Source organism: Podarcis cretensis (assembly GCF_951804945.1).
Source record: "Podarcis cretensis genome assembly, chromosome: 10".
NCBI lineage: Eukaryota > Metazoa > Chordata > Lepidosauria > Squamata > Lacertidae > Podarcis > Podarcis cretensis.
The window spans coordinates 53,934,315-53,958,181 of NC_137179.1; the positions used below are offsets into that span (position 1 = coordinate 53,934,315).

A 23,867-nucleotide genomic window follows, 5' to 3' on the forward strand; every position below is an offset into this window, starting at 1 on the left:
GCGAAGTTCTCCTAAAACGTGTCCCTATATCTAGAGAGACCTGTGCTGTGCAGTTTGCATGACACTTAATAATTTCTGAGCTGTCACTCAGACAATATAGGGTTCGTTCCTGGATATTTGGACACACACCAATATTTATATACACTTAAAGGTAAAGGGACCCCTGACCATTAGATCCAGTCGTGGCTGACTCTGGGGTTGTGGCGCTCATCTTGCTTTACTGGCCGAGGGAGCCAGAATACAGCTTCCGGGTCATGTGGCCAGCATGACTATGCCGCTTCTGGCAAACCAGAGCAGTGCACGGAAATGCCGTTTACCTTCCTGCTGGAGCTGTACCTATTTATCTACTTGCACTTCATGCTTTCGAACTGCTAGGTTGGCAGGAGCAGGGACCGAGCAACGAGAGCTCACCCCGTCGCAGGGATTCAAACTGCCGACCTTCTGATCGGCAAGACCTAGGCTCTGTGGTTTAACCCACAGTGCCACCCGCATCCCTTATATACACTTCCACAGGAACAAATATGAGACCAAGCTTAGGATCCTCCTAGTAAACGGAAAATATACCAGTAATGCAGAACAAAGAATATAGGACCCTGTCAGCACTACACATTTAGCACACTTATTGTGCAAGCCAGCAGGACTAGGAATGAAAAGTTAACTACTCTGAGGCTGTGAGCTCACTCAAATAATAGAGATGTGGTCAGGAGTGCCAACTTGGCCCTGCGACTGTGGGTGGCTGGGGCCATGGGTGCCATGCAGCATGCATGGCCCTGGCATTGAAATTTGTGGGTGCTCAGGCACCCATGGCCCCAAGGAGTTAGCACCTATGGGTGTGGTTTGATTTTCATATGCTTCAGATTCATAGGATTCTGCACATTAATTATTTAATGCTTTTACCCTTCTCAGATCCTAATTGTTATGTAATAAATTTGTTGCCCATCTTTAACCCAAATACTGCTGTCTGGCTCATCATTTGTGTGGGTCTGTGTGCAACTTGCATTTGTACATGCTCATTTTGAGCTAGAACATTAATAAACAATAGCTTCAAGTTTAATTTGTAATTGATCCCTTAATCTGCCCCTTCCTTCTGCAGTTGCTTTTGAGTATCAGCTCAGAGTTTACTGAAAACATTTTTGAAACATTTTATCAACGAAAAAGTAGAAAGTGATGTGCAAGATAAGTAGCTTTCAACTTTACTGCTAATATATGCCAGTGTGTGTCTTCGTGATTCAGTTTGTTTCCTGGTGCTGAACCCTTATGTAGTCATGCTCCAATCTTAATATAGCAAGTTCATCTTGATCAGTGATCTGAAGGACTCATAAGCAAAAGGCAAAGTTAATAATGACCGAGATTTCATTATTTTCTTTTCCCTACCGCACTCAGGAAACTAAATTATCTTTTAGGAGGCGGAACAGATGTATCATAATGTGAATTTTAGAAAACATTTTGGAAGATTAATTCACTAAAATGGGGAAAAACATGTTTCAAGAAGTCAGGTGTGAAGCAAAGCAGAAGTATGAATACTTGGCTTTATTAAAAGGATTGAAATGTGAATTTTATCTGCCCTTATACGTTTCAGCTGAGAATCTGAAATGCTACTATATGGTGTCTACTGTATGTTCCTTGCCATCTGCTGGCAGAAATGTACTGCTTCATGTCCTTAAAATACAGTGTGCCTTTGTCTTTTTGTGTGGCACTGACAAATACTACTTTCATAAGGAGGTTAGAGTCAAAGCCAAGCCACCAATGTGTATTTTAAGAATATTAATACATTGTAACACGTTTTGTTTTGTAGCTGTCACTGAGCTGATGTGTAAAGGTAATATTTCCAGTGCTGCTTAAATACATGAATCGCCTTTCCATAAGGGCTAATTCAGGTGTACCTGAAGCTATTTAATGGGACTAATTTATATAATAGAAAGGTTGGTCTAGTGGTCTTACAATCTCAGGCTCCATCTGCACTATACGTTCAAAGCAGTGGCATGGCACCTTAAACAGTGTGGCTTTCCCTAAGGAATCTTGGGAGAATGGCTACTTCTTGATGTTAATCATAAGCTCCTCTCTTCATGTTACAGGTTCAAGGCAACTGGGAACTTTTAACTTCTCCACCCTCAAAGAAGGAATGGGTCATTCTGCACCTATGCTAAGGAATTTTACTATCATGATATCTGAGCCTCAGGGTATAGTGGGTTAAACCCATAACCCCTGATGGACAAACAGGTGAAACTATGCATCCCATATAACATGCACAAGTCCATGCAAACAGCCCATCTAAACAAAGCCTAGAAAGATAGGCAATTTCAATGCAAGCAAAATGCAGCAGACATTAGGCCATCACAGTTGGTCTTAGCAAAATACTTGCAACAACTTAAGGAAGGTCGTTAATTGATTGAATTTACATCCTGCATAGCCCGGGTGTGTGTGCGTGCAAACATAGCCACATAAAAAGGTTACAGTGAAAAACATTCTAAAAGCAATTACTATGGAACTCTTTTATTTCAGCCTGTGACATCAGGGTTGCCAGGAAATTTATTCTTCATCCACCAAATGCCTGGGCAAACAGGTGCATTCTTGAATTTCTCCTGAAAGTTAAGAAGGATGAAGACACATGTACCTCATTGGGGAAGGCATTCCACAGATGGGGGACAACCACTGAAAAGGCCCCGTCACAGGATAGCACCAACAAGGCAGTCCCACCAGCAACACAATCCTATTTTTACCTGTTTACCAGAAGCAAGTCTTGTGGAATTCAAGGTGATTGTATGTAGGACTGCCCTGTAAATGTATGTTGTGTTGCATTTTAATAGCAGCGAAGAAAGAGGGGGCTTTGTGGCTGGCATTCTGAAAAAGACCAGTTGTACCGATTTAGAGGTGCCATGGAGTCATGTGTGCTTCTAGTAGCAGAATAGGAAGAAGCTACATTAAATTATGAATGCAGAAGCTGGGACGCTTCCATTCCCTTAAAATTAAGCAGCCTTGCTGATGCAACGTTTTATTACGGTTAGCTGCATTTACTTTGCATCATGTCAAGGGAATCTGACCCATTTTTAAGATTGTTGGCACGAATATTTCGGGGGGGGGGGCTTCCATCACTGTATCTGTGCCACGTCCCTTGCCTTGATTTCTTTGAAGGCAGATGTTCCTGAAATTGTTGAAGTCCTGAAATTCTAAAGAGCGGAAGTAATTCAGCAGTGAGTCACCAGCCACACACCTATGCATGCCTTTTCTCTCAAAAGACCATCACGCATACATCCCCTTTCACTTCCCTGCCCTCCTCCTGCCCTTATACCACCCACTTTCCCACTTTCCCACCCCATTACTCCCTGATGTCCTCCATCACCCCTCCAATTTACCAGGTGATGCTCCAGCCAGCCACTGTGTTCATTTCGTAAAAATGCCTCTCTGCTTCACACGGGACCCAGAGGCATTCTGGGGCGAATAAAGAAGTGCTGGTGACACCAGGTTCCAGTAATAATATAATAATAATTTATTATTTATATCCCGCTCATCTGGCTGGGCTTCCCCAGCCACTCTGGGCGGCTTCCAATAAAATATTAAAATACAGTAATGCATCAAACTTTAAAAGCTTCCCTAAACAGGGCTGCCTTCAGATGTCTTCTAAAAGTCTGGTAGTTGTTGTTCTCTTTTACATCTGGTGGGAGGGCGTTCCACAGGGAGGGCGCCACTACCGAGAAGGCCCTCTGCCTGGTTCCCTGTAACTTGGCTTCTCACAGCGAGGGAACCGCCAGAAGGCCCTCGGCACTGGACCTCAGTGTCTGGGTAGAACGATGGGGGTGGATACGCTCCTTCAGGTAATCCAGGTTCCAGGTAATCATAATGTGCAAGGAGATGTAAAAATGTAGTTAAATAACCCCCTATGCACTGGTTTAATCCCGCATTACAGATTCATCCGGTGCATACGTACTTACCAGACTTTCTAAATGAAACCTCTGCATTTTGAAATTACTTATATTGTAACTACAGGAAAGCCACTTATGAAGCAGCATCTGCAGGGTCAATTACTTCATGCAACAGCTGTGGAGTGGAGGCAGCAATGCTGGGTGTGAGGCTTCAGGCACAAAGAAGAGTCAGATGGGGTCTGGATCACCAGTCATCTCCTGGGAAGCTGCAGCCAGCATTCCAGTAGGTCTTGGCCTATTCATGGGTTTTCCTTTCATGATGCCTGCCTTTTCTTCCTGCTGGATGGCTTGAAAGCCCCAGATCACTCTAGGTCAGCCAAACCAACCTGTAGCTTATCCATTCATTTATCGCCTGTTTAGCCCCATGGCGATATTTTAAAGTAGAGTTATTGGGCATGAAGTAGCCAGAACTAAAGCTGGAAGTTCCACTGATTGCAGCAAAAGAGTTAAGCACCCCAATAAAACTATGGGGCTTCACTCAGCCATATTATATTTATATATTATATTATATTTTGAGTATCAAATGACAAGCCACATGGCTGCCCCAGAATCCTTGATCTAAATGACGCCTCCTCTCATTTCAGTGCACAGCCAAGATGCTCTATGAGTTGTCAGGCACAAAACAGTAATGTGTGCAGTTTAAATGCATAGGCGGTAGATGGTGCAAGGGGTGAGAGCCAGTCACTTGAAATTACCAGCATCAAATTTAAGGGGTGCAGAAAACAGAAGCCTCTGCAGAAGCTGTTCTGCTCAAAAGAGCTGCCATTTATTATCCACATAGCAATTCCAACATAAGGATATTCTTCTAAAAGAAAAGACGCTTCGTGACACTACGCAACTTTATTTTTTAAAAACTGTATAACCATGGTAGGCACAATCTAGGAATGATCTATTTTGTGTCTGATAAATGATCATCTAGTGACAGTATTTGGGGACACTGATCAGGGTTAGGCTCATCACTGAAAGGGAGTTATGTTTGCTGAATAAAAAACACATACTAAGGGCAGATTTGAATGAGTCAACACTAGTAACTTAGTAGAATTTTAACAATGGTCTTTTACTCATCACCTCCCAGCTATTTCATCATATTCATTTTTAGCCAATCTGCAAGTGAATTTAGGGAAACATTTTATCTATCCTTGTCTTAAAAACCTGGGAAATGCATGTTTTTGTGCATCACAGTGGGTTTCTTTGTCCCCTCTTCCACAGCTGCCACACATGGCAGTACCTAAATTCCTGTTCTTGTATACTCAAAACTCAGTGTTTTTTCTTCTTTTACTACCAATATTCCCTGTTCAGACCTAAGAAGATTTGGCAGTCAACCCCGCCTAAATCTCTTTAGAATTTTTAAATATAGGAGTGGCCCACAATAGATCCTAAGAGTGCAAACTGTAGTAGCCACAAGTTTCACTTGTCTGAATATTTGCATCGGAAATTCAGAAACTCTCCACATTACAAATAATTTATTGCATTTTCAGTTGGCGCTCTCTTGAGCCTTCACACTGTTGGTTTTTTGTTGTTACTGTTCAACACACTGCACTCTAGTGTTTTATTTTCAGTTTTGGGGAGGGGGGTTGTCGAAGATGATTGAATGTGTTGAACAAAGATGTGTTCATTGAAATTATTTAACTTCCCAAGTTGTTTATGTTGGACTATTCATGGGAACATAATATGCCAAATATGCAGGTTTAATTCTGTTCATTGTGCACTTAGTGAATATGATCATGGCTGAATAAAGTTTGTGTTGCAAAATCCCACTAATGTTGCCAAGAGAATTTGGTTCCTAATCAACAGCTGGCTTATTGCTTCTAGTAGAAACATTTTTCCAATTAAATTCTTTCAGAAGACATTTCTTGGCACATTAGCATGCTGTTTATGCTGTGGTACTTTTCACAAGGCATTATGCAAAGGATGTGCATATGAAACACTGAGAGATGACAGGCTGCTTTAGGACTATGCCACAAGAAATGGCTTACATTAACTATTTCCTACCATAAACCCATTCTTCTTCACCTCAAATGTTTAAACAGAAATGTGCTAACTGCATATATGTATTAACACAGAGCAATATTTATGTCTACATAATATCCAAACGGAAGGAGGCACCTGCAACAGCACAGACCTGCTTTTTTCTGTTTAGATCAGAGTCTCCCAACACCTTAAATATGAATGAGGCATCCCATTTAAGAAAAGTGGCTAACAATGCAATCTGATGAATGCCTGCTAAGAGGAGCTCCATAAAATGCACAGTGTTGAACACTAGAACAAGTTAATCACATGCCACAAGCAGGCTTCCCTTCACTAAGGCTGAGGAGGGCAACATGTAGCCCAGCCCTCCAGATGTTTTGGTACTACAACTCCCACCATCCCTAGCTAACAGGACCAGTGGTCAGGGATGATGGGAGCTGTAGTCCCTTAACATCTGGAGGGCCGAGTTTGCCTATGCCTGATGTAGCCCTTGGCCTAATATAATGTGGGAGGGCGAGGGGTGGCTGAAAGAAAAGGATGCATTGTCCACTTTCTGCTCTGACCTGCCCACTCCTGGCATGCCCCATGGGGGAAAGGGTCTTAGCAAAGAAAAAAAGAAAAGGTCCCCCCACCCTTGCCTTAGGGGCATTACTGGGCCCTCGGCCCAGTATACCTGAAGGAGTGTCTCCACCCCCATCGTTCAGCCCGGACACTGTGGTCCAGCTCTGTGGGCCTTCTGGCGATTCTCTCCCTGCGAGAAGTGAGGTTACAGGGAACCAGGCAGAGGGCCTTCTTGTGGAATGCCCTCCCATCAGATGTCAAGGAAAAACAATGATCTGATTTTTAGAAGATACCTGAAAGCAGCCCTGTTTAGGGAAGTTTTTAATGTTTGATCTTTTATTGTGTTTTTAATATTTTGTTGCGAGCAGCCCAGAGTGGCTGGGGAAACCCAGCCAGATGGGCAGGGTATGTATGTATGTATATGTATGTATAAATAAATAAATACATACTAAAGTCAATAGTGTGGGTATGGGGCAATTTTTGTCAGGACTGCCAAGTAGAGAAAAATGTTAAATACCCCTGCAAACATAGTGCTGACAAGCCCCTGCCCCTTAAAATATGTAAATATACCTTTAACGTAACATGTGCTTTGGTCCCCTAATAAATGAATACTGAAGGTGCAGAGGTTTTAGATGTCTTGGAAAACTAGTATATTAACTATCAAATGATAGTTACAGACTTCTAAGCAAAGATCCCTTTACCATGTGCAGTCAATATAGCTTGACCGGAATACTGTACAGAAGCTTTCAAGCAGCCTTTGCATCTGGTGGCTGTAATGCAAGCAGGTTGCTATTCCCACACAGAACAAAAAAACTTGAGTAGTCCAAGTAGTGCAGCATTTCTTAAATGCTGCTCTGTCTTAATATCCACTTAAGACAAATCATACAGAATCCGTATTTATTATTAGGCTATCAAACATTTGCAGAGGAAAGACAATGGTACTGGAAGCAAATGTAGCTTATTTCACTAAACTTGAGTAAACTAAGCTGATGGATCTTAAGCAGGGGTCAAGCAAACTTTTTCAGCAGGGGGCCGGTCCACTATCCCTCAGACCTTGTGGGGGGCCAGACTATATTTTGGAAAAGAAAATGAATGAATTCCTATGGCCCATAAATAACCCAGAGATGCATTTTAAATAAAAGGACACATTCTACTCATGTAAAAACACTGATTTCCAGACCATCCGCAGGCTGGATTTAGAAGGTGATTGGGCCGGATATGGCCCCCAGGCCTTAGTTTGCCTACCCATGATCTTAAGCAGAGTATTATTTTCATAGTCTATGGTCAATTGCCCCCAGCTTACAAAATGTCCTTACTGCAAGGTGCAGCTAGTATAACACCGTATTGCGGAACCATATAGAACGACGGCTACTCCTTTAAGGTTTGGCGCAAGAGTGTTGCATGCATGGCTGCCACGGCATTGCGGTGTGTGATGCAGAGCTGTATTATGGACTGCATGCATAGCTTTATCTCTGCTGAAAGATGTTGCTTGAAATAAATGGAAGCAATCTTTTAAGCACTACTTTGAACTAGTCACATGGGTTTTCTTTCTATGAAAACATGCTAATAATATGAAAGAACAGTAGATCTTAAGGTGTGACATCTGAAGAGCTGAGAGCCTAATGCACTAAAGATCAGATATGAGAGGCAGCAACCTGTTTTGGCATCTGTTAAATACTTAATGATTTAAGTTTGTTTCTGCTGATCTTAATACCTTGGTTTTAGTGATACACTGATTTGATACTTTTTCTATTGCGGATTTCCACATTTATGATTTGAATATACACGTAGTATTTTGACATTTTTGTAAGCTGCCATGGAATTTAATCATGAAGGGTGGTATATCAACATTTTCACCTGCACCCGCTGAAATGAGATTCACATGAGGTCCCCCTCCTGTGTACTAGAATTTAGTTTCATTTTCAAAGGATCCTGGTTTGTCATATACAAACCAGGGACTGTGTGATTTAAAACTTAACTCTGGTCAATTTCTAAGCAAACCAACTTCAAACAAAGCTAGCTTGTTTAATTAGCCGGTGCTTATTTTAAACCAGTCTACAAACAAGGATTCATCAAAAGTGAAACTAAATGCTAGCGAATTCCATGAGCTAGGCAGGGTTTCCTAAACTTGGGTCTCCAGCTGTTTTGGGACTACAAATCCCATCATCCCTAGCTAGCTGGAACAGTCAAGCACATAATGCAAAACCATGGTTTTAGCAGTAAGTGCAAAGCAGCCTTTTGTCTAGCTGTCTCATTCCCAGGTAGAAAATAAAGGTCAGTCATTCATGAATGTTACTTTCAGTCAATCTTACTGTGGTTTTTATTTTGAATATAACAAATAATAAAACAAACAAAAAGACCATGAAACTGAATACCTGAAAAGGTAACTGAATGTAAAACTTGAGAAATCAAAATTTTAAAAGAAGCATACAAAAAAGCCACATATATTTAAACGATCCCTTTATAGAACAAATTCAATAAAAAACAACTGAGTGGTAACAATGGGAAAAAAATAAGAGTAATGTTATCCATTTGCTGCCAATAAACTCCTTTAACACTCTGGTTTAGCTCAATGTTAGTGAGATTAGCATTTTTTAATCCAAAGGAAGCACAATGTATCCAACAGAAATGTTTCATTTTCAATGTTGAGGAAGTTTCAAAGCACTGCTAAAGAAATTAGAACAGATAGGAAATGGCTTCCTCCTTTTGCCGAGATCATTTACTGTATCTGCTTTTCAATTAGATGAAAACTATTTGGAGACATGAACATTTGCACGTTCTAGGAAATGTGAAGTATAAAAAGGAAGCAAAATGAAATGTAAAGAGCCAAGCTAATCTCTGCACAGAACCATGTCATTCTCAAACAGTTATCAAAAGAATCACACAAAATGTTGGGTGTCAGTAAATCATTTACATTCTAGTTTATTCACTCCATTCAGCATAACGTGATGTAGGTTGTTGGAAACTATTAATCTGGAATCAAATATGACATTTCGGCTGAACCTGCACTTGAAAATAGAAACCCAGTAACACTTTGTCAGGGTAGGAATATTCTTGAATTCATTTGGGCCTGCTTGCCTGTCTAATAAACATCATATATTGGTGACAAGTCATTCAACTTGTTCAATGTCTTCCTTTGCCTCAGATTCTGACATCCCTCAGTTAACTGTGCACACGTTTCATTTCATTTTGGAATAAACAGCACTCCCTGACTTTTGATCACACTTCCATCCCAGTATAATAGTTGTGGAAGAAGGGGGCCCTGATATTCGTTACTATTTGTGCCAGACAAACCTACAGTTGATCTCACCAGCATCTCTTCATTATCTCTCTGTACAAACATTTAGTTTAGGAACATAGGCATCTGCAGGTTATTAGTTTCACTGGGGTTGGCTATGCAAGAGAAGAAATTGCTACCAATAAATTCTGGAATCTGTAACACCATGATCTATGTGAGAGAAAGGTTTGTTTAGTGCAGAAATATTATTAAATGGCCATTTTCAGCTAATGTTCTATGGCAAATTGCCTGGATATGTGAATTGCTCTTGATGCATTAAATAGTGAATACTTGTTTTGCAGTGCTTGACAGGTAGCTAAAAATAATAAAACTTTCCCTTAAAAAAGTTAATGTAAGAATTTGGATGTGTAGTCATGTTTATACATGTAGTCACGGTTACACATACCCACTACCATCCTTGCCTTGGGCTGCATATACGCTATACCTTTAAAGCACATTTGAAGCACATTCCCCCCCTCAAAGATTCTAGGCACTGTAGTTTGTTAATGGTTGCTTGAAATTGTAACTGTGAGGACTAAACTATGGCGGCCTATAATTCTTTGAAGTGGAACATGTGTTTCAAATGTGCTTTCAAGGCACCGTCTGTCTCAGTATGTGTTCTTTCATGAAGCAGTTTTGATATAATTTGACAGATGACAGAGAAACTTGACACTTGAACTTCCACATGGAAAGTAAACGTGTGGGGGTGTGATACTAGTTTACAGGGATTTTAGTTTTAAGCTGGCAGTTCTAGCAAAGTGATAAAAGTATTTGTGGATGATAGCTTTTATTTAAATGAATAGAATGAGCAACAGCTGGAAATATTCAAAAGGCAGTTACAGTACTGATATCATCTCTCTCATATGAGCACCTTTTTCAACCCCTTCCAGTTTTGGAATTTAAATGATTAAGGCCAGATTTTGAAGCCTCAAGGAGGCAAAAACATATATTCTTTTCCACAAACAGCCTTTTGTGTTCCCTTACATTAAGAAAGATAATGTGCTTCAGTCTGAGGAGAGAAATAGATTTCAGGAGATCGTTACCACCTGATTAATATAAGTGAAGACAACAAAGCTGGTCTGATACCAAGCCAACTTTGTTGAATTCAACAATAGTGAATTCAAGGCCCTGCCTATCTTTGTATCATTTTTAAGTGAGGCCATTACAAACTCTGATGAAGATATTAACTATGATATCCAAGATGAAACATGATGGCTTGGATCCAGATTTTGCTACTGCTTAGTGGAGTTCCACAGGGGGTGTTCCACTGGTAGAAAGTGGGGAATATTTTTGCTGAGCTTCCTTTTCCTGTAGCCCTTTGCATCCTCCAAAAACCTGTGCCAGAGCATTGGAAGGAATTCTAAATCTGTAATACCATGATCTATTGGAGAGAACAGCTTCTGAACTGGATCAAAAGCCTTCCACTGATGGAAGAGTCTTTCTGCTCATGGATGGCTAAGATTTGGGTCCAACCTCATGCCTTGCCATCCAAAGAATACTTCTGACATCAATGACAGTTGTTTCCATATATGCATCTTGTAAGGTTGCTGTTCTAAGTACATGGAATTCCAATAAAAAAAGCTATCAAACTTACATTCACTTAAGCATTCCTGGACTGCTACTAGCTTCCTGACCTGGTTCTTTGCTTTGTTTTAATTTCAGTTCACTGTTATTTCTGGAAGCCTGAAATTTATCAAAGCAACGTATGATCATAATTACTTCCTTTTATATATGAGTTCCAAGTGGTGTGCTGAGAACACATCAGGTATTTAACAGTAAAAAGCATGGAAACTGTGCCAATTTAAATCAATTTGTGCAAGTGCGCAGACAAACCAGTTTCTCAAGGACATGGTCATGTTTCATAACTTTCATGGAATTCAGATTCAGCTCAGTAACAACACTTTTGCTGCTTTTTGTTTTCTAATGAGGTTTCTAAACCCTTTGCAAATACTTTAGTTGCTCGGGACAATGAGCAAAGGGAATACAGCTACAAAAGTAGCAAAGTTTCTTCAAACAGTAAACTGTTAAAAATAAAAATCAGTCATATTTTCTATGAGTTCCCAGTTCTTATCATCTTTGGTTCTTAAATTAAGATCTGACGAGTTTGAAGCCTTGTCCTGTGTCCAAAACTGTGGGAAGAAACCAATTCATCTTAAATCTTTTCAAACACCTAAAGCAAGCTTTGCAAACCCAAAAGATATTAAGACCACAGAACCAGTTTGCCAGATGAATCAGTGGGTAAGTGATGCGTGGGAAATATATCATCCAGTGTTTGGCAACATCACTTTCACTTGGCAAGTGCAATGTGTAGTCACTCCACCGCTTTGACACGCCATACATGGCTTTCACAGTACGCCCTTTTTCAAACCAGCTGATGTCGTTGTCAGGATTACAGTTGTATTCAACCCATTCTCTGGTAAAATCACCAAGGTGCGGGAGGTCTGACTCTTCTGTGTCTACCACTTTGGCCAGTTCTGCTCCTTGAACTGCAACATACTGGTCGCTGACTTTTCTTACTTCTTTAACCCACGGCTGAGAGTTCTCACAGTCCAACAGTATAATAAGCCGTGAACAAAAAGAGCCATTCTTTTCTCTCCACCATTCTATAAGTGTGTCGAGCCGTAATGCATCACCACCTGTGGGGAAAGCAGAAATATAATTGTTACTGAAAATGAAACATTCACATGGGAGCTTAGCTTCTAACACAGCAGGTTAGGATGTAAAATACTTGCGGAACACATTGAATTTCTACAATGTTCTCATATTCAGATCCATTTCTAGACTGATTGCATATGAAAAGGGTGCCGTGCACACTGGATTGAAGCTGTGAATGCTAGTGAATAGAGGACCCAAGCTATCAACTGTGACAAAAATAATAATTAAAAGAATAATTACCTGTTTGGGCCCAGAAACTGAAAATGCACCTATGGTTAACTCTGATCATAGCTGAGAAATTCATGCTTTTGGCACTAACTTAGGAAAGGCATTCAGGAACCACTTAAAAACTCACTTCTGCTTAGCTTTTGAATCCCTTGCAAATGTCTAAAAACTGTGACCCTTCACTAAAAGTCCATGCATCTAAAATGAGCAAGATGCCTTCGGCATGACCAGGTTTCCATGCTCTTGCTAGGAATTTCCATTTTGATCCTAAAAGAAGCAGCATGATATATAACCAGAAGTAACTGGAGCAGCCACCCTAACTCTTAAGTAGCAGAAGTGCCACTTGGGAGAGCAGCTGACTTTTAATTAGGAGAGATGTTGCCCTAGGGCTTTCATCAGTTCTTTTAGGAACTGTGATAAAAGAAAAACAAAACAAAACTCTGAACTCCTCGGTTGCGCTAGTCTAGAAAAATGGTCAGCTTCCAGTGGAATTTTCTTATTTAATTAATGCACAAAGTGCTACCACAAAGCAACGTTTAAGAAACAATGCATGTACTTTTGTAAACCAAGAAAATATTTAATAAAAAATATTTTTTTAAAAAAACAACAATAAGGATTCCAGTAATTCATTCGTAATGAACAAAATAAATGGCAAATCTCCCTTTGTTTGTGCATATCGGTAACTGACTGAATGCTATTGAGTAATATTGTTAAAATAGAGATGTTCTGGGGCCTCTCCAATAATAGTTTCAAAATCCTGAAAGAACACTGCTGATTATATTCAGAGTTTCTGGGCCTAAGTAAGGAAACACTACTTGAAAAGCACATACGTTCCCCCTCTAAAATCACATGCTGTGATCAGAATCTTTAAATAAAACAAACTGTCCACATACTTCTCTTAACACAATATAGCTACTTCCTGCTTTCTCTCTTTGCTCCATACAAGTGCTGTAATTCTAAGCAGAATACATTATTATACACGCACATTTGAAGAGGTGGCAATTAAGCAGGCAGTTCCAGTAATACAGACAAAGCTTTACTGCCCAAACCTTGATGCTGCATTCAGTCAGTGAACTCAACTTTCCAAGCTGTTTTGCTGCTCATGGTTTATTTATGACTACTTAGCAGTTTATTTTACACACCACTGTTAAACTACCAAGCCTCCAACAATGAAATAACATCATTAGACAAGTCCAACACAGTAAACCTTCCTTAAAGATGTCATTAGAGTCCTCAGTCTATGCTGCTCTGCTACACAGAGTTATTCCTCAGAGGATCCTTTACATATTAGAATACTAACTGGATGTTTAGATTTTCATTCTCACCAAATCTTTTTAGGAGACTCGATACACTGTCTTGAATCAAAAGAACTGGGCATGAGCTGAAATTCTCTTACCTCCCCTCTCCTGCAGGATACATACCATTAATGACGGCATGTTCTACCTAGCCCGGGATATCAAGGACTGATAAAAGTGGCACACAATATTAGCCACACTTCAGTTCTGAATTCTGGTTGTATTCAAAAAGCAGGGATAGACTGTATGCTATGGTTTTCACTGTGAGAGCGAAGTAAACTGATCAAAATCAATCTGTCACTAGTGCCTCTTTCCTTCTTCTGATTATGCCATATTTTCTTTAATGCAAATTCTGTGAAGTGCCTAAATACAAGCTTCGCATATGACTGTCAAGGAACTTCTTCCTGTTCCTCCGTTATCACTTTCTCTTGACATATAACTTGACATTATAACTGCTCCGAACTTTGTGTTAAGCCTCTTCAGATAAAAGCAACAGCACGGAGTGCTTTTAGTCAGCTACAACTAACTGAAATTGAGGCAATCTTGCACTCCTTTGCAATTTCCAGTTTTGACTATTGTTAACAGACACTAGCTTAGATTCTTCAGTTATACTACTGCAGTCCCATTTCCATGAATGCATCTGCAAAGGTGGAATAGTATAAAATTGGGAAAAAACCAGAAATAATACAACATGAAAGAAGAGCAAATAACATCTCACTCCAAGCTGTTTGTGCTGGTTTTGTAGTCTGGAAATTCTTCTAAGAAACTAATAAGGGCAAAATTCAAAATATTGTGGTGTTTTGAATGAATATGCAGCTTCCATGGCAACTTTTCAAAAGGTGTAATAATTAGTTAAGATTCCATATGAAATTTCTAACACTTCATAAATCAAATGCACAAATGAGATTTTAAAACCCTTTTCTACTCCCTCTACCTTTGATCTACTCATAGTATTTATGATTCAAATGGATTATAAATTTCACAAATATCAAGTATCTAATCTTAAGACTTAAATATTCTTAAAGACAAAGAAATCAGGATTATGAAAAGCTTCAAACGTAGAATACCTGCAAGCGCCCATTCTCCAGTGCTGTGAGAATGGCCACTGTAATATAACACATAGGTATCATGTCTGGGTCCATCAGGGGTCCGAAGTTCAAGAAAAGATTTTAACTTAGAATGAAGGGTGTCAAAAGAAATTCCACTTGTTGAATAATCACAGCTGTAAGTCTCTATCATATGATATGCAAAGAACCTTTGGATAGCATTAAGCATGCCAGTGGATCTCAAATTTAGCTCTTGTACATGCTCAGGTGGAAGCAGTGTTGCTTGGCCATCAGGACTAGAAGAAACAAGAGGGGAGAGAAGAAGAAAAAGGGAGAAATTAGCTTCTGTCATTAATGGAGGTAGTCCTTATGTTGCAATAATGGAAGTTACTCCTGTGTTATGTTGTTCACTACCCACAGCTGAGCTTTGAACCACTTCACCACTGTGCGGACTTACTTAGTTTAATTTAGAATGTTCAGTTACAAGTGTCTTAAAACAGGTCTCTAAATCACTGAGAAGATCTGTACTACTTAAACAGTTCTCATTTAGGTGGTAAATAATCCTCTATTACCTACCAATTTAAATAGCTGTCAGGGACATTCTTAACTAGCTTAACTGGTCTTATAAACAGAGTTCGGGAGGTGATCACCCACCCTGTGCTCCACAATCATGATGAGCTTTACCCATCCTCTTCTTCCACATGTTCACTCCAACAGCAACCCCCATTCCACAAAGATGAGGTTGCACAGCACAGCGCACACAGATGGATGCAGCTTTATCCTTCTGTCTCCCTTACAAATACAGAACTGAAGTCCCTCAGCAGAGTGTCCAGGACACAGCATGGCCTGGTCATTTGCCAGGGGGGCATTACACCAATTATTCTTCCCCCTGCCCTACAAAAAACCCTCTCTCTTTGTTCTCATAATGTTTAGTGTATTTTCTTATTAACAAATGTTAAGGAGGAAAGGCAGACAAATCATTACATCCACACACATAGTGGCTTGGCTCCTAACTATACTCCTGCCAGCAAGCATGGGGAACCCTATGTTTCCCCATGCCCTCTGGAAATCTGCTCCTATGCACTCTGAAATTTTGCTCCAGAGGGTTGGGTGAACTTCCAGAACATGATGGGGGTACTTGCAAAAAATTCCTTCCGCCAGTGGACCCTCCAGTGGACTTAAATCCCTTCTTTTCACAGAGGGCACCTGAGGAGCTAAGTCAATATATTTAACTTTTCAGAGTAGCATTAGGACAAAAGACGGGTGTGTGTGTGTGTGTGTGAAGTTAATCCAAATCTAAGTCAACAAATTAGTATTTAGTACAGTGGTACCTCTGGCTACGTACTTAATTCGTTCCGGAGGTCCGTTCTTAACCTGAAACTGTTCTTAACCTGAAGCACCACTTTAGCTAATGAGGCCTCCCACTGCTGCTGCACCACCGTCGTGCAATTTCTGTTCTCATCCTGAAGCAAAGTTCTTAAGCCGAGGTACTATTTCTGGGTTGGCGGAGTCTGTAACCTGAAGCATATGTAACCTGAAGTGTATGTAACCCGAGGTACCACTGTATTTAGTTGGTGAGGGAGAGATTGAAGTTGGTCTAATAACTTCACCTAATAAGATGTCTGCATTAACTGTTGACTTGTAAGGCATAATACCTGCAGAAATTGGTAGGAATCACAACTGCATAGCCAACACATGTTCCTCCCAAACAGTTGCCCAGTTCATGAAATAGTCCATGAGCCATGGATTCTAGTGGCAAGACAATCAGAAACACACTCATGAAGATCCCATTGAATTTCTAAAATAAAAACAGATGCAATCATTAGATATATTATAGCGATTAGCACATATAAATGAAAAATCTGTAATTCACAAATTTTCCTCAGCAACCCTACTGTAAATAGTTCAGTAGTGCTAACAAGATTACTGTGTGGAAGTATATAATGGATTGCATGAGGAAACATGAAAACAGCCTTGAAAATAGCAAAATATATTGATTTATTGTTGCTTATTAGAAAACTTACATGCCACCTTTCCAGTTCTAAAATGAAATATTCATGGTAGCAAAAATGGTAGCATTGCAAACTTATTGTGGGATAGTTAAGAATGAACAACCAAGGCTGCAATTAATTTCTATATGGAAAAATGAAGGGCTCTTGTATATGCATTCTAAAATAAAACTAGCTTCCAAACTATCATACAAATTGTCATTTATGTTGAGCATAAAGTAACATCATCTGGTGTCTTCAATCAATTGCTGTAAACTGGCCACATTTTGCAGTTCATCTAAGCCACTGTGGAATAAAATAATAATGATAATAATAGTAATTGTATTATTTACATGCCACCCATCTGATTGGGTTGCTTGTTTGGTATGTTCAGGGACTGTACTACACATTTGATGCAGTAACTTGCTACATGCCATGAATTTTGATACAAAATCCCCCCATTCTAAGAACAACAGAAGAGGACGTAAAACCATTATAGCATACCTGCCAACATACAGTTCCCAAAACTGCTGTTGAAAGAAGGCTAAAAAATACAAGTTGCTCTGAAATTAAACAAAAATGACGCATTCCTTTTGATGCCATAACTCTGTCAAGGCTGTTGTTCTCTGTCCTGTGTGTATAATATATTTTGTGGCAGTCATTTAATTTTGTATGAAATCCCCAGAGAGTTATAAGAAAAATGATGTGGCAGACCATCCAGAAAATTCCAAAAATGGAAAAGCCAGGTATCACAAAATACCAGACATCCAAATCGCCTAGTTTCAGGGCTGAAAGAATGAAATAAATAAGTTCGATAAGGCCAACAAAAATGACTGAAAATCTCCGGCATACTCTACCACGATACAAATAAGGTTTCCAACGTTCTGTAACTGAAAGTCCACTGAAGTAGATGTCAAGAAGAGGATCCGTTATTAGACAGCTGAAAAAGCATCCCAAGGCGAATGGGTTCGTTGGTATGAGTAGGGATGGAAAAAATAACCAAGAGGAAAGGACTCCAAAGATTACCAAATTTGGAATTGCCAGGAAAGACTTCATCCGTAAGTCAATAATCAGCATTGCCAAAGCCACCACCAACAAGATAATACTCATGGATTTTTGGACTAGCATAGTTGTGCTGGCAATTGCAAATCCAACCAGCTCAAGAAATTCAACTGTTGTCAGCAAAGTTGGTCGATGATGAATACAGCCACATATCCTCTGCACGAAAGCAAACAATATTCTTATGATTATGGAAGACAGCAGCAAATATTTGGTTGCTGCTTCTTTCACATCATTTTTAAAAGAATCATTATCAAGAAAACAGAGAAGGCCAAGTAAAAATCCAAACCAAAGATTAGAGAGACTTAAACTTGCTGCTTCCATTGAAAAATAGTAATAAAGTATACTGGCAATTCCAAGAACAAAAAGTCCCAGGATAAAAATTACAAGTATTAATGCATCTGCTGTCTGCTCCCACCTGACATAAAGGCCCATACATATTGCAACCAATAAATTAATTCTGGCTAAATAGCCCAGATACCGGACAGATGAGTGCATGTTCACTTCTCGGTTTGCCTCATCTAGTCTTGTCATTGCTGCATAGAGACAGTGGCTAACACAGTAACGCAATGATCTACACATGTAAGCTGACTTGTAGTGATTACATCCAGTTCACAGGAAATAACTGTTTGAATTTCCTCCAATAAACATGAAGCAAAAGCAGCCTCCTGTAGCGTTGCTTCATCAATATCTGCCAGGGATTACTGACGTACTGAAAGAAAAAGAAAAAACCACATTAACTTCAAGTTACACATTTTAAACAAGTTTACAGATAAAGTAAATAGGCATGCTTCTATAGTTATTATCAGCATTCAAATACTTAATATTCTAATTTTGGTATGATACATTAACAGTAATGCAGATCATATGTAAATCTTGTTTAAAAATACGTGCTCACAAGTGGAACCTACTTTAGATTCTGAATCTACAAAAATCCATGTTTTAAACATTACAGGAATATAAAGTTGAACAGCCAAGTTGGTATGAATGAACCATCATGTCTTTTTCCAGAAACTGAAGCCTCTTTCAGTCTGATGGACTTTTAATGTTTTACACCTAATTTTAATGCTGAGTGCAACACACACACACACACACACATATACACACATATATATACATATACATATACACACACACCCTTCCTGCTATTAGGTTTCTGTGTTTGTTTTATTTGTCAGATTTCACCATAAGATCCTAGGGCAAGTTACAACAATATACAGTATACATTTACAGTGGTACCTTGGATTACATACACTTCAGGTTACGCACTCCACTAAGCCAGAAAAAGTGCTTCAGGTTATGAACTTTGCTTCAGGATAAGAACAGAAATCAGGCTCCGGTGGCGCGGCGGCAGCAGGAGGCCCCATTAGCTAAAGTGGTGCTTCAGGTTAAGAACAGTTTCAGGTTAAGAACGGACCTCCAGAACGAATTAAGTACTTAACCCGAGGTACCACTGTATTATAAAAATAATCAAAACCATCACAATAAAAATAAGTAAAACCATTCCAAAATAAACACTCTTTGAAGTTAAGCTATATTGCATAGCTTTTAGCAAAAGAGGTGGTTCCACCATACAATATATCTTAACTCCAAAGAGGTGCGTCTCCAGCATGCAGTGAAAGCAGTATCATGAAGATGCTAGACTCACCTTTGTGGTGAGATTTATATCTATTTCCCCTCCTTTTGTTTGCTTTTGTATTTTTAAATGCATGGATCACTCAGAGCTCAACTGGGTGGCAGATTTTTTTTTAAAAGCTAAATAATGTAAATCTGCGTAACCCCTCCTTTATTGTTAAAAGTGCACACCTTGGCAGGCATAGGCAAACTTCGGTCCTCCAGATGTTTTGGCCTACAACTCCCATCACCCCCAGCTAACAGACCAGTGGTCAGGGATGATGGGAACTGTAGTCAAAAACATCTGGAGGGCCGAAGTTTGCCTATGCCTGCCTTGGAGTTTTGATATCAAGCCAAACAGGCTTCCCGCCCCCTCTCATTCCTCTCCCTTCCTTGAACACCGAACCTGAGAAATAATTCCGAAGCTCCATTTTTGGAAATTTCCTAGAGGGAGCCTCGATATTGTTGCTTCTTGCGTTCTAACAGACCTGGAGAAGAGCCCCTGCTTCCAACCTGAAAAGAAGAGGGGGAAACTTCCTTCCTGAGTGAAAAAAAGAAAAGAAAAGTGACGTCGCGCCAGGTGCGCAGAGATGCAGGGCAACCTGGGCGCATCTACGCGGCGTCTGATTGGCTCCCTCCCCATTCACTCAACTTTCTTTCCCTTCCCTGTCTACAGGCCTCTTTCCAAAAGTCTGCGCTAGTTCAGGAACCGCTTGTGGGGCGGGGGGCGGACCTTGGGGGGGGGGAGAAACCCATCGCAAGGCCCGGACTGGATAGACAGACAGACAAGAGGAGCGCCTTCCTTTCAGCAGACGGCCGGGGGGGGGAGAGAAGAACCGCCCCCCCCACCTGCCCAACCGCCACTTGTAGCCGAGGCTGGGCAAAGGCGCCGCTCACTTCTGAGGGGAGGCTCCCCCTCCCCACCAAAGTGTGAGGGAGGGGAGGCCGAAACCTCTTGTCTTTGCCCAGGACACCCTACTCCGCCTCGCCTCCTCGAGCCCCATTTACAGCCGGGTGCCCCCCCCACCCCTCCCCGGCTGCCCCTTCACAGCTGAACTCACCAGCCGCCGCCGCCGCTCACTCCGAAAAGTTCCCCTCCCGCCGCCATTTTGACGCTTCCTCCCCTGCCTGCCGCGGGTACGGGGAGCGCGAGGGCTCAAAAAAGCGACGCGTCCGGAGGGCTGACGGAGAAGGAATCCCGGACGCCGGAGCAGCTTCTGAGCTGAGCGGCGTCGCTTTCCCACCCGCAGCCGACGGAGGAGTCGCCTCTGTGGGACCTTTTTCCAGACGTCGCTTACAAGCCCTCGAGAAGATTGCATGGGGGGGGGGGGGGGAGACACGCCCTGGCTGTGTTTGCTTTTTCACAGGCGCCTCCCGCTGCAAAGGGAGGCGTCGTTGTCCTGGGCTGGCAAGCGGGCGGAGTGGCTCCCCCAGCACGGTCCCCAACCTAATCAAAAAGCGGCTTTCGGTAAGACGTCGTTGGCCTCTGAGCATGGGCAGAGTGGCTTCCAACTTGCTGAGGTGCTGCAAAGCTCAGAAGGTTGCCCTCAAAGGAAGAGAAGGGCTTCTTAAGGCAGGTACACCAAACTGGGATCTCCAGATGATTTCGCACTACAGTTCCCATCATCCATGACCACTGGTCCTGCTGGATAGGAATGATGAGAATTGTAGTCCGGAAGTAGCTGGAGACCCGAGTCTGGGAAACCCTGATCTAGAGACTTATATAGGTGGCAGGCTGGCCCAAGACATTTTAAAGCCCAGGGTGGATATTGCTTGCATGTAACTTAACTGAGCACCAAGAGCCTTGGGCCACTTGGTCTGCACATCCTGGTGGACAAGAGGCCACCTCTCACACAATCCAAACGAAATAATCTGGCATGTTCCAGCCAACCAAAACGGTAGCATCACATGTACACACATTCTATCTTAACAGCTCTCCCTTGAGAACAAGTTTGCTGCTGTCATAACAATGGCCAATTCTGGGCACAGGCAGTATAAATGCTTAAGAACTCAACTAATTTTGGAAAATATGGTTTATTTACATTGAGTGTGAACAGTATTTATAGGTGAGATATCTGAAGAACACCTCTGTTTAATTCTATACCTTTGCAAAGTGGTAGTGGCCGTAATTTGGTGCATCAAAGAGCAAAGGGCTTTAGTAAAATTGGTGCCGAAAGTCGCTTTGTTGTTTGATATCTGTTGTTGCTATTTAAGTTGTACAAGTTACAGGCTAGTAATTGCAACCTTTAAAATGGAATGATTAAGATTGTGAAAGTGACAAGTTAAAACAATGCTCAAAATATTTCATTCTAAACAATTCATTGTAAACAGGAACACAAACTCAGTGGTAAGCGTCAGTGATGAATTCATATGTTCTACTCCTTTTTTTGGAAATAAATGAATGCACATAGAGTGCTAAATATTTTTATCTGCTATATATGAACCAAAATATATTAGAAATGGATAAGCCTTAATCTCTAAGTGAGTGTGTAATGATTGATATGGGTAAAATACATGTTATTTTAATTATAAACTAAAAATTATAAAGTTTCCTACAGTTGATGTTTAAATATTATTTAAAATTTAAAATATTGCTTATAAATCAGGTATATTAAAAATAAACAAATTGGTGGGACCAGAGCAAGGCATTATTGGATTGATGAAGTAGGCCCCCTTTCCCAGTTCTGAATACCTCTAAAACATTTCTGAAGATTATGTATAAAATCTGGTATAAATATACAGATTATTATGGTTTGTGATAAAATGCTGCACTCACACTGTATACTTTGCAACAAGTTAATCATTGAAGTAGTGTCCTCATACATAGCGAAGAGCAAACTGGGCAATATAGCACACACCAAGCAATACTCAAAAGCTGTTTGCGTACCTTTTAATGTGTTCACAAAAAAACTTAAATGAAATGAAAACACAAATGCAATTTTTTTGTGCTACACATTCTTCCTTGCGTTGACCTGGATTCCTGTATTATTGGTAACCCTAAAACTCCCCATATTTACACAGCTTTCTCTGTATTTCTAGTGAGATTCCAGTAACAAGTCCATTTAAAATAAAATGTGCCTGCAAATATTACTTGAGGGTGGTTAATTGCTCCAAAATATTTGTTCACATTAGGGCAATTGGGAAAATAATAAAGTGATTCCTCTACTGAAGGATCCACAACACTTTCACCAAGCCATCAGATATTACTGGCCAACTTCTACCATTAAAAGTTTTAAACCATTTCACTTACATATATCATGACTTGAATTTCAGGATCTGAATGAATGAGAAAACATTAACATGCACTATATAACAGAAATGCACCTATGCTTAGGAAGTCCTAGGGACTTTCTCCTAATATTAAACTGCACATCTTGCACATTTGAGAAGTATATATTTGGAATGAGAGAAAAGGTAGCACCAGCATGGCAGCTTTACCTACTCCCAACACACACAAAAACACCCTAGGAAGCTTTTAAATAAATGAAAAGGAACATTTAGCATTAGATGTAGGAAACCTCTACCTGCCTATGCAGCAACTATTCTTGGTTCAATGGATAATCAAACTAACTGGGGCGTGATGCTTCTGAGTGCCAACTGCCACTCTACAAGATAGCAGTTATGACAAGCAGGATATGACAGGCAATCACCCTGTTGTCACAGATGCAGCCCATCCATACCCTACTTTTGCCTGTGGGATTAAGTGAGTGAGTGGCCGGCCAAATCTGGGCCTGAGGCTGTGCCACAAAGCCTTCAGAGGGATCACACTGTCCTTTTCAGAAGGTAAGAAGAAACCTTACAATTAATCAGGTTTTCTTTTAAACATAAATTCCCTATGGTTACTTGCAGTCAAATCTGAACATTCATAGGGTTGTTTTTTAATGTTACATGCAAGAGGTACAAAAAAAAAAATGTTTACAAAGCAACACCACACTGTATGAAAGTTGTGTATAAAAACTACTTAAGAGTATTCAAAAAGCAAGTTGAGATGTCAGTTTTGTGAAACATTAGTGTGACATTTTGGTGGGAGTGTAAAACTTGTACACATTTTTAAACACACAGAAATCCCTTTCAAGCTGTGTAGTGGCACTCCTGAAATGACAGCTGACTGCTTAACACCAGGCCAACATTTATTAAAACTGCCATTTTATTTATTTTTAAATATATTTTACTGATTTTCATTTTATGAAACTACAGAAACCATTGGGTCTTTTGGCTGTTGGTTTATATATTTCAACTTGTATCAGCTTGAACCCACA

General features: G+C 40.5%; 1 protein-coding gene across 1 annotated transcript; it reads right to left on the reverse strand.

The window, feature by feature from the left end:
* Positions 1-8,892: 8,892 nt before the first annotated feature.
* Positions 8,893-21,185, reverse strand: TMEM168 (transmembrane protein 168). The gene is made up of 5 exons (XM_079994192.1): positions 20,670-21,185; positions 17,440-18,706; positions 16,603-16,745; positions 14,969-15,243; positions 8,893-12,362 (listed from the first exon to the last, which is right to left on the reverse strand). The coding sequence occupies exons 2-5, from the start codon at positions 18,574-18,576 to the stop codon at positions 11,815-11,817; spliced, it is 2,103 nt and encodes a 700-aa protein (XP_079850318.1). The 5' UTR covers positions 18,577-18,706; positions 20,670-21,185; the 3' UTR covers positions 8,893-11,814.
* Between the last annotated feature and the right edge of the window lie 2,682 nt (positions 21,186-23,867).

Excerpts from the sequence above, each read along its gene's own strand:
- TMEM168 (XM_079994192.1), bottom strand. The coding sequence starts at position 18,576 with ATGTGTAGATCATTGCGTTACTGTGTTAGCCACTGTCTCTATGCAGCA. Across the intron at positions 16,746-17,439 it reads TGGGAACTGTATGTTGGCAG|AAATTCAATGGGATCTTCAT; the intron begins GTATGCTATAAT and ends TTTTTATTTTAG. Across the intron at positions 15,244-16,602 it reads ATTCCTACCAATTTCTGCAG|TCCTGATGGCCAAGCAACAC; the intron begins GTATTATGCCTT and ends TGTTTCTTCTAG.